The 11,497-nt window shown below is 37.6% G+C and overlaps 1 protein-coding gene across 2 annotated transcripts; it reads left to right on the top strand.

The window, feature by feature from the left end:
* Nucleotides 1-351: 351 nt before the first annotated feature.
* On the top strand, nucleotides 352-9,394 carry RpL14 (ribosomal protein L14). Of its 2 annotated transcripts, none has more exons than XM_069818298.1 (4): nucleotides 352-399; nucleotides 782-883; nucleotides 8,043-8,237; nucleotides 9,140-9,394. In XM_069818298.1, exons 1-4 carry the CDS (start codon nucleotides 397-399, stop codon nucleotides 9,326-9,328), a joined length of 489 nt encoding a protein of 162 aa, XP_069674399.1. In that variant the 5' UTR covers nucleotides 352-396; the 3' UTR covers nucleotides 9,329-9,394. The 2 variants fall into 2 exon arrangements, with proteins under 2 accessions (XP_069674399.1, XP_069674400.1); XM_069818299.1 differs by lacking the exon at nucleotides 352-399 and adding an exon at nucleotides 517-539.
* The last annotated feature ends 2,103 nt before the right edge of the window (nucleotides 9,395-11,497 follow it).

Genomic DNA, 11,497 nt, shown 5'->3' with positions numbered 1-11,497 from the left:
ATTGTACTTTACAGGCAAATTGCATTTATTCAACAGCACATCTATTCATCTTATAAAAATATAACAGAACGCAGTGGCATTCACAGTATTTTGTCAAGGAATTAATTATTATTGGTATTTACGTGGGAGCTGTGGCACTTTTCTTTACTCCGTCAGTGTAGGAGCTTCCCTACTATACCGGAAATTATAACAATTTGTTACATTAACTTCGACATTATTTCAGTGAAAGTATAATATTAAATGGCCACATCAAATAATTTCATAATATATAAGATGCAGTAGGGTTTACAAATGTAAGTTACAGATTTAATTATATACATATAACTGAAATTGCAAGTTTGTATTGAGTTTCTGTGCTTCCGGTTGTAGCCATTTTCTTTCGTTTCCTGCAAGGAGATGGTAAGCATGTGGTTCGTTTTTCATAATGCAATAATTTGGGTTATATTGTTTGTTTTATAAGTTAACTATATATAAATTAAAACATGTGATTACGACAATACAAATTTGTCTTCGCATAAAGCATATAGGTCTATGTGATGGTATATTGCATATAATATTATGGTTTCTTTTTTTAAACGAGGCTACCACATGGCAGTCGTATAGGATTTGACTGGACGGTTATGCAATTTGCGAAAGTGTTAAATTTTGGTTTCTCTATTTGTAGAAATTTTGGTTTATTAATTTGTAGAAAATAAACTCTTGTAGCTGATTCTTAATTTGTAGTAAATAATGAACTCGTGACTTTTGTAGTTGACTTCTAATTACTTTTTATATCTTTCAGCCATTTGAGAGATTTGTGGAGACAGGCCGTGTGGCCTATGTGGCCGATGGACCATATAGAGGGAAACTTTGCTCCATCGTAGATGTTATTGACCAGACACGGGTATGTACGTATAATAGGCCTAATAATTATTGTAATCTTCGTTAATAGGGCAAATAGTTAATGTTGCTCCATTGTAGATGTTAGTGACCAGACACGAGTATGTATATATAATAATTATTATTATAATCTTCGTCATTACGGTAAATAGTTACGACCGCTGCGAGTATTTTCGAGAAAGACCAGTTTTTTCCATGGACTAACACAACGCCAAAGCTGCCATAATTATTTACGGCTATAAAAATACAGTGCGGTCGCGTCACGCTTGATCCGAAGAACGCGGGCAAGAACAAGCCTGTAGAGCGCGAGGTAATACGTGGCATTTTAGATCCGTAATCTCCGGCGTATTGCACTCAAAACTTTCATTAATTAATGGGGGACATGCACACAATCATTTTATTTCACTAACCTATTTTACAGTAGTTGCTGAAAGTTGTGTCCTTTAGCATTCAGACATTCCCGACATCTTTTGGTAAAATTTGAATTGACACGCAAAAGTTCTTTCGTTATGCTTCTAATTTCTGTTCTTATATTGTTTTTCAGTTCGTTGATAGTATGCGGGTTATTTCTATAAACTCAATTTTTTTAGAGTTCCCCACAAATAATAATCGCACGCGATAAGATCTGGGGAACGTGCGGGCCTTAATTTTTTCATCAAAAACCTCGCTTATAGCTTCCAAAGAAGCACCTGCAGTATGGGCTGTGGCAGAATCTTGTTGAAAATATGCACGTTGTTTGGGTTTACTTGACTATAGGATATCGTTATTGTTTTTATGAGAATTTATGTTGGCTAGATTGTAGAATGGAGTGAAGTGATATTATGACGTCACTTTTTGGATGGAAGTGGGGGAAAATTTTAGAACATGGATTGCACCTTCCATCCCCTCCCCAAGTCACTAGGGGACGGTGGGAATTATGGGTAATGAAGGGTGGGGGAGGGGCATGCCAACATAAGCTGTGGAGGGAAAAAATTACCTGCTGGAGGGTAATTTCCCTCTTCCTTTCCCTCCTGTCTTCTCTCTCTCTCCTCTCTTTTTCTTTCTCTCTCTCTTCATGGGGTGGTATTCTGTTCTTCTATGTCCTTGTTGTACATGTTGTTATTCTTCTTCATGTGTTCATCTTCATTGTTGAATGCTCTAGTCCTCAGCAGCCGGAATCCTCAGTAGTCTCTCTGGAGAACACGTGTTCTTGGTAGAAAAAATTCGGAACTCGTATATATGTTCACGAAGAAGAAAAAAGTGCAACATGCGGGTTGCAAGTGTCAATCATCAAGAATAAATTAGTGTGTAGACGAGATGGTATTTGAGATAAATCATCATGAAAGCAATATTTTTTCGCTTGTAATAATGTTGAGGGATATATATGTTATAATGAAGCGATTTTAAGTTATATTTTAAGTGCATAAATTAATGTAAATTCATGCGACTAGATGGCGGGCGGGTGAGTGAGTAAAGGAGCGTTGAGTTAACGGGACTTAAGCCACGAAAAGCCAATCAGAGAAAGAAGGGGTGGCGAAATTAACAGGTGACGCTGGACATCTTGGCGTGGCGACAGTTTGTGCCGACGTGCGAAAGGGTTGGATGTGCGACTGTGTTACTCTACCAGGAACATAGAATCGTTCGTCGATATTTTCGCCGTGCATAACTTTAGCAGCGATATCAGTAATTTGATACGGTTTTTGCAGCAGAAAGGGTTATTAGCAAGTACGTACACTTGCCCTAAATGTGGTGGCGACATGAAATTAACTTCGCGCACAGATACTGGTGATGGGTTGTCAAATGCGCATCATGTTTTCCAAAAGGCACTTTTCAGTGCCCGACACCCCTCGTCAGGGCTTGCAGCCCCGACACCCCGCTTTTTTCGTCATGTGCTATACGTCGGATCATCATCGGGACTTGCAGCCCCGATACCCCGCTTTTTTCATCATGTGCTACACGTCGGATCATCATCGGGGCTTGCAGCCCCGATACCCCGCTTTTTTCATCATGTGCTACACGTCGGATCATCATCGGAGCTTGCAGCCCCGATACCCCGCTTTTTTCATCATGTGCTACACGTCGGATCATCATCGGGGCTTGCAGCCCCAATACCCCGCTTTTTTCATCATGTGCTACACGTCGGATCATCGGCGCGATGTTTACGGAGATCGTCAGTGGCCGCCATCATGTTTCGAGGTGGCGCGTGTCTCGGACGGAGCGAGATGAAGCGTGAGAACGCGAGAGAGGGAGGAGTCTGCAAGGAAAGTAGCTAGTTGCATGGTAGTTGCGGTGGGGGTAGAGGGGAAGGGTGCAATCCATGTTCTGGAGTTTAGCCGGAAGTGGTTAGGTTGGTAGATTTGTAAATTTTGTTCGTGGTTGGTATTCATGAGGTTTGAATGGCATACCAGTTAAGGATGTGTTTGGATCTGAGAGGATAAAAAGAAGGTTTGGATGGTGAGCGTTTTATTTGGTATTTATAAGGATGGGTTTTCGTTTGCTAGGGTAGTAATAATGTATCGAGGATAATGTTTAATTTATATATTGTAGATATATGTTTTTATTTTTGTTGGTTTTGTATATATGGGTGTGTGTGTGGATCTGTTCGTTGTTTCTTTTTAATGTTTTTATTTGGGGTTCAAAATTGCGCTCATCCAAAATACGATATCACCAATAGAAGCGGGGTATCGGGGCTGCAAGCCCCGATGATGATCCGACGTGTAGCACATGATGCAAAAAGCGGGGTAGCCCCGATGATGATCTTTGAGGTGATATTTTAGTTACATGAGATGAATATATGTTTTGAAATTGTTTTGCTGATATTCTATTCTGGAAAAGAGGGGGTGCGTTATATTCGAGGATGGGATGTTTGTAATTGATTTGGTGATATATTTTGGATAAGAGCGGATGGGTTATATTTCAGAATGGGATGTTGTGATATTGGTTTGCTGATATCCTATTTTGGATAAGAGCGGATGGGCTCTGTTGCAGTATGGGATATCGTGAATTGTTTTGGTGATATCGTATTTTGGATAAGAGTGGATGGGTTATATTCCGTAATGGGATATCGTGAATTGTATTGGTGATATCGTATTTTGGATAACAGCGGATGGGTTATATTTCAGAATGGGATATTGTGATATTGTTTTGCTGATATCCTATTTTGGATAAGAGCGGATGGGCTCTGTTCCAGAATGGGATATCGTGAATTGTTTTGGCGATATCGTATTTTGGATAAGAGCGGATGGGTTCTGTTCCATTATGGGATATCGTGAATTGTTTTGGTGATATCGTATTTTGGATAAGAGCGGCTGGGTTATATTGTAGAATGGGATATCGTCAATTTGTTTTTTTTTTTTAGATAGTTTTATTTATTTATTGTTTTTGGTTTACATCGGCCATGTTGTGACGTCGCTGCGTTGTGACGTCATTGGCGCCATATTGTGACGTCATAGTTTGTCCAACTTGACGAAAATTAAGCGATATCCCATAGTAAATGAATCCCCGTAGTTTTCTCATCAGATAATTGTTCAAAAAACTGTGCGAGTATTTGCGTACACCTGTCTGAATTTCCAGTACCTAAAAAAATATCGGCCCTGTTACTAGATTTGCTGTTATGGCTCACCACACCAATCTTTTCGTCATGCAGGGTAACTTCGTGAATTAATGGCGGATTTTCTGTGCACCAAAATCCATTGTTCTGTGAACATAACCACATAAATTAAACCATGCCTCATCAGAGAAAATGATTAGGCCTAAATGTGGATTAACAGTACCAGTAACAATGTTTTGCAAAACCCAGTTATAGAAGAAATTCACTCGACTTTGTTGTCATGCGGCTGTAATCCTTAGACTACAGTAACTCTGTAAAGTTTCAATTTAAAAGTTTAGTAGCCGTATGTTATATGGTTGAAGTTTTTTATACGTCTACTTCTTGTGCAATACGACGTAAAGATTTATTAGGAGAACGTTCAAGTGATGCACTCATATCAAGTTTTGCTTCTTGTAGAACACTTCGTTTTGGCCTACGAATTTTAGAGTTCAGCATTCCCATTTCTCCTAATCTAATGACAAGGTTTCGAACTGTACCTCTATTTGGAGGTCAGTTATCGTGGAATTTATCTACAAATTGCCTACACACTTGTCGGCATGAATCTGTTTTGACGTAAGTTCCATAAATAAATATTGGCTGTTGTAGAGTAAACTTTTCAGCCTGCATTTAATTATCTTTGTGCCACATGTTCTACAGCTTCACCTCATACTATCTATCTCTTTCCCTTAATTAACAAGAGTGCAAGGTTAGTTACAAATAGAACGCTGCTCTCTATTTCTTATCAGATGTCTACGGGCCAATCATCTCAGTGAATTCCACATCTTGAAACTCTGGTCCAAGAGTCGACATACGCCATTTCTCTTGTAACATTGCCGCAGCATTCAATAACTCCTCATCTTCTACGATAAACATACTACTACTCGCCATTTTCATAAACTGAATAATTACTACACTACAGTTGGCTGCAGTGACAGTGCTTGTTGGATTACATAGCCTATTTTGTTTTTACTGTCACGACACCTAAGATAATTTGGAACGCTAAAATACAGGATTACCAGGGATTCTTTTAATATAGGATATCGCTTAAATTTCGTGAAGGTTAACAAACATACTTTACTGAAGTTTTCCCCTGAAGTGAAGTGTGATATCGCGATGTGGCATTCTTCAGCTCCAAGGTTTAGGCCTTGGGCCTGTTACTCCCAGTTGTCCTGTGTGTGGTTCCTGCGGTCTGCATCTTGGATCTCATTTGGGAAATCTGTTCTTATGTCACTTCTTAATGGTCTTATGAAGTTTATCTTGAAGTTTCAATTTTCTGCTTCTATTTTTTAGTTACTGTCTATGTTTCGCTACCATGACTGAAGATTAGGATTGCCATAGTTACTGGTATATGAAATTTCCATAATCTGGAAGAATTGTGTAGCGGCTGGTTCCTGTTGCCCACTCCCTATCCCTATAGCTTGCACATTCAACACTTTATAAAGAGCTTAGCTGCATCAGTCTTTCAGATTTTTTCTTCAATTCTGCTGTAGAATTATCGTATGATTTGTTGTAACATGTTCAATATCTCGAAAGGTTTTCATACATATCTTGCCAAGTCTCCATTGTGTGCATCGTTAGTAAACTTCCTACCAGGGTTGATCGAGCAGTTTCTACGTGACTACTGTAACAAGTCCGGTAATTCTCTTACGAAGATGGGGTGGGGGGGAATTTAGTTTTTTCTATGTAAACTGGTTTTTTTTATATATAAATTCCAAAAGAAAAAAAAAGTAATGAAGTCTCGAAAGCTTGGGAGGACACAGTATTTGTCTATATCAGTCTGCTAGTTGGAAAATCTGACATTCAGGACATTGATGTGATTATTATGTGCACATTGATGCCACACGAAACTCTTGATCCAATGTCATAAGAGAACCTTTTCTCACTACCAGTAAATCGTATAAATTACAGAAGTTACCTGGTATAATGCATTTTAGATATTTTTTCAATCTGTTAGTGGTAGCCTACAGTTATGAATCCATTTTTTAAATTGATTTAGAATTAACTTTAACCAGATTTTCAAACTGATTCTGTTAATGTAAAATACCTATTCCTTACATTGCGGAAACAGACACATGTTTGGTGAGTACAGCCAACTTTCAGTTATCACAACACTAAAAAATGTTATTACTGGTAACATACTTCGCCGATCTTTGTTCAGCTAGAAATGGAACACCACATAAACATTTGGCTAAACTTCAATAGTTGTTGCTTGTGCCACTTCCTCCTATTGCACTCTGGTCAGTACTGCTATTGGTTCCCATATTACTCCACTCGTCACTGCTGCTGCTGCTCTCTCTCTCTCTCTCTCTCTCTCTGTGGCCTCCTACTTACATCCTGCTCATGCCCAGTCATCTGCTCAACGAGAAATCTATTACTTTTCCCTCATTTCGAATGCATATACATTTTCTCTCAGCTGGGATTCAAAATTACTACCAAGTAAAATATACTGTCAGTCACTTACTACTTTTCATTCCTGTATTTAACAAGTGATACACATTCAATACCTTACAAAATAACACTAATCCACACCTCATAACATGTAAGTACTTACAAAGTGATGTGCATTCAACACCTTGCAAAATAACATTTTCACACCTTGTAACATAGCACTATCAACTAGTAATGTGCAGTCAACACATCTACACTTCATAAAATAATATGTCAGAGTCTCGTTTGCTTTAATTAGCGTCCCTACTTTCTCTTTTCACCCTTCATCTCATAACTAGAGACAACGAAGCCACCTTTGCTATTCTCATCATACCAAAATGAACGTCTGGCTGCTTCTGCAAGATCTTAGAGGTTCTGCTAACACATTGCCAGTATGAACTAAGCAGTTGAATTACAAAGAAAGGTTTAAAAGGTTCTTTTCTCTTTCGCCAGTGGTTCATCACTCTTTCTTTTTTCAAACATTGCAGTTTACAAAAGTATTCAGAACAAGCACGAAAGGCATATGTTTCCTTGTTTTCTCTCGTTTAAAATGATGCCGAATTTTGATCATGATACTACACCTTCGACCTCATTCTTGTTAAAAGACGAAGTCTAACACTTTGTGTGCCCAAAGTACCCTTTTCAGGGCAACGAAATACATCCAAGAACATCTAACATGTGACACATTCCATCCATACATATCTCTTGTTTCACAACATGAAACATGAATATATTAATTTTCCTTCATCTCTCATCTTGTCTCATTAGCTCAGAAGTATTAGAGAGAAGAGGGACATAGAACGAAGTTCTATTTTTCATTACCAGATCGCATTTTTCTAACTTACATTTTTACCCGCTAGAAGTCTCCAACCTTAAGTCCCTAATTTCCACACGTTCCATAAGTGTCTTACAGGGATACTGGGTGGAGCTTACCAACAACAGACATTGCGGTTCTCCCCCATGGCAACACCATATGACTTTAGTCTGGCTGAGGAAGATTAAGTAGAGAACCAGCTATTGTATCATCTTAGGTGTGAAGTAATACAAACATCATTTTGTTATTGTGAGATTTCATTCTGGAACTGAATAGATTAGGACCTACAATTCCACTATAATACACATACACTTTTTTGCACATATGCTCACATCAAAGTCTGTTTTATTATAGGCGTTAGTGGATGGACCAGAAACTGGAGTTCCACGTGGACAGATGAGGCTCAATCAACTTCATCTAACGAAGTTCAAGATAAAGTTCCCATTTACAGATCGCACAAAGGCCGTGAGGAAAGCATGGCAAAAGAGCAAGATAGATGAGAAATGGGCAGGAAGCCAGTGGGCTCAGAAAATCGAAGCCAAGCGTAAGGTACGTGTACTTACTTACAACTTACTTACAAATGGCTTTTAAGGAACATGCAGGTTCATTGCCGCCCTCACTTAAGCCTACCGTCGGTCCCTATCCTGTGCAAGATTAATCCAGTCTCTATCATCACATCCTACCTCCCTCAAATCCATTTTAATATTATCCTTCCATTTACGTCTTGGCCTCCCCAAAGGTCTTTTTCCCTCCTGTCTCCTAACTAAAACTCTATATGCATTTCTGGATTCGCCCATATGTGCTACATGCCCTGTCCATCTCAAAATCTGGATTTAATGTTCCTAATTATGTCAGGTGAAGAATACAATGCGTGCAGTTCTGTGTTGTGTAACTTTCTCCATTCTCCTGTAACTTTATCCCTCTTAGCCCCAAATATTTTCCTAAGAACCTTATTCTCAAACACCCATAAAAGGGCTTTAAAATGAGCTGTACTCTGAAGACTGTAGCATACTTCCAGAACTGTGATTTATTTTTATTTTATTTATTATATATTTTTTTGGCAGAGTTGACTAAAAATTCGCCTTTTTTGTAGTTTCGAAAATAATAAAAAAAACCACTAACCCAAAAAAAAATCTAAAAATTCGAATTTTTCATGTTTATCAATACAACTTAAAGCCAAAAGTCATTAAAATCTGAGACATGAAGGAACAGGCCCCTGATTGATTTGACATGGAATGACCCTTAATTGTTTCGCTGTAGTGTTATATAATTTGATGAAGTGAATTCTGTTAATAGTGACATATATGATGATTTTAATAAGATAGGAATTGCCGACTGATCGATACATGAAGCTCATTATTGAACTGAAGTGTCACAAAATGTACTACAGCTTGTGGAATGTGGTGATGTAATATCTTGCTTGGTCTGTTACTAATGATTCTTGTTTATAGCGACGTGCAATGACTGACTTTGATCGCTTCAAGCTGAGGAAAGCCAGACAGATCAGGAACAAGATCCGCACTGTTGCATACTACAGGCTGAAGAAGAGGTCTGCTAAGGATAAAATGAAGAAAAAGTCTGGTGAAAAAAATGTGAAGAAGGAATCCAAAGAGAAAAAAGCAGCGCCTAAGAAAAAGTGAACATTGATTTGATTTTGTTAATTTCCACATACAATTGAAAATAAACACTTAATTTCGTGTACATAATCTCTTTTATTGGAACAAATTTTTTCCTATTTTTTACTACGGTACTTTATTTTTTCTGGGAGTTGTAATGCATTTGGGTTTATAGCATGATGTACCATCGTGCATAAAAATGAAGAGTATCCATCAGTAAATCAGTCGAACTGGGGTATAAATCTACTTCTTTGTATTACTGTTGCTTCATTATACTTTCAGCAATGTAAAGCAGGCTCTACTCTGTGCTGATATACCACTCCAAACCATGACAAAAGTGAAATATTTGACTGTTTGATCTAAACACACCTCTGAAAATTCTTTATCTTCATTTCTTGTTACATATTGGCTGCTTTCTTCACATATTCAGAATAGTAATTTACTAGAAAAAACAGACCTAAAGAAAGACAAGTTAGAGTATTAAAAATTAAAGAATTTGGATGCTAGATGAATTTATTAGCAGAGTTCGTTATTCTCATACATGTAAGAAAGTGCAATATTTTAAGGCAAAATATTACTTTTTGCAACTATTTACTTCAGAAATTCGTAATAGCTTTCTGAATGCTAGAGATAGGTTGGAGCTGTTCAACGATGTGAGCGAGCTCTTTCATTCACATTCCTTCTCCACATCCAACTCCACCTTTTCTCTCTACAATGAGAGCTCAGAAATATTAGTTTGCTCAGTCATATCTTTCAAACGAAATTGTAGATAGTATGTGGGATATATGGTATCTATTACGTTTTATTTTACTTATCAATAGATGATGGGGATTATGAGCAGCTTGCTTGATGGTAGAAAAAAATCACGCATTTGTGAAATTTCAATATAGCAGTATGAGCAACCTCTGGAAGACATACACCACAAAATAAATGTTACGGTACTTCAAAATGAAATTCGTCAAGAATTAATGTAATTTATTATGAAACCCACCTTCGATTGATGTCACGCTTTATATAAGCCTATTAGGCCTATATTTGTTTTAGGTTTCCTCCTTCACGATGCAGCTACAACGTTTGAGGTTATATAAGGAATGTTCATACAGTGAAACCTGTTGAAATCAAAACGTGAATAACCCGGAATCCTTCGGAATAATTTATTGGTCCCGGCAAAATTTGTATGTAGGCCTATTATGTGTAAACTGTTTAATGCGGAAAAGTTGCGTAAAATGTGACATTATTATTAAGTAATGAAGTAAAAGTTATCGAGTTAAAGGAAAATGAGAAACGAAGTGCATAATGTTGAAGTTTAGTTGTGGAAAACTCAGGTGTGGCACTTTAAAAAATTTAAGACTGTCATGAGTGAGTGGCTTTCGGTCAATAATGGTGATATAAGAAGGAAACAGAAAACAACTGGTTGTATGGAAATAAATGAACTGCTGTGGGAGTGGATTCTTCATGTCAATTTCTGAACCTATTCTGCAAAGCATACCCTTGAACTGGCAAAGAAATTAGATGTCAGAATTTGTGGCTTTTAAAGGACGGCTCCTAGTCCAATTAAATAATGTGCAGTGATGTACAGTAGGCCTACAGTATTAATAGTGTTAGATATTAAATTTAGTGTGGTTAGTAAACTTTAAGAATGTTTAATGAGTTACAATAACATTTATATAGAAAATGAGATTTCCATCAAGATGATCCACCAACGGAATAAGCAACAGAAATCTGATTTAATGTGAGTAGTGTTAAACAGAATATTTTGTACTTCTTCCAGATTGCAGCATGCCGTCCTGTTTTTCATTTATACGAATGATAAAATATTCCATTTTTAACTTCATACCTGAATAATACAGAAACCTGTCCACAATGGAAAAAAAAATTAGGACCATGTCACTTCTGCCTTGAACAGGTTTTGCTGTATTACTTGTTTCATAAATATGCAACTGTCACGTGATAATTTGATATATTGTTTGCTACTGGAGAATGGGAGTAAAGTTTATTTAAAAGTCAACTAGTTACTTTCCACTCATGAGCCACCAATTCCTTTGCAAACAACCAGTTCTCAAGTAACTAGTTTGTTACTGCTCAAACGAGGGAGTTGTTGAAAAGAGTTGGTCCGTTCATGAACTATTCAACACTACTGTATAGAATTCCTTACCTTGCTCCACTCATATCCAAACTGACCTCTGACCCCAT

This window comes from Periplaneta americana, chromosome 2 (genome assembly GCF_040183065.1).
Source record: "Periplaneta americana isolate PAMFEO1 chromosome 2, P.americana_PAMFEO1_priV1, whole genome shotgun sequence".
Taxonomy (NCBI): domain Eukaryota; kingdom Metazoa; phylum Arthropoda; class Insecta; order Blattodea; family Blattidae; genus Periplaneta; species Periplaneta americana.
Note: the sequence above shows the minus strand (reverse complement) of the source record. Positions and strands in the feature narration are given on the sequence as shown.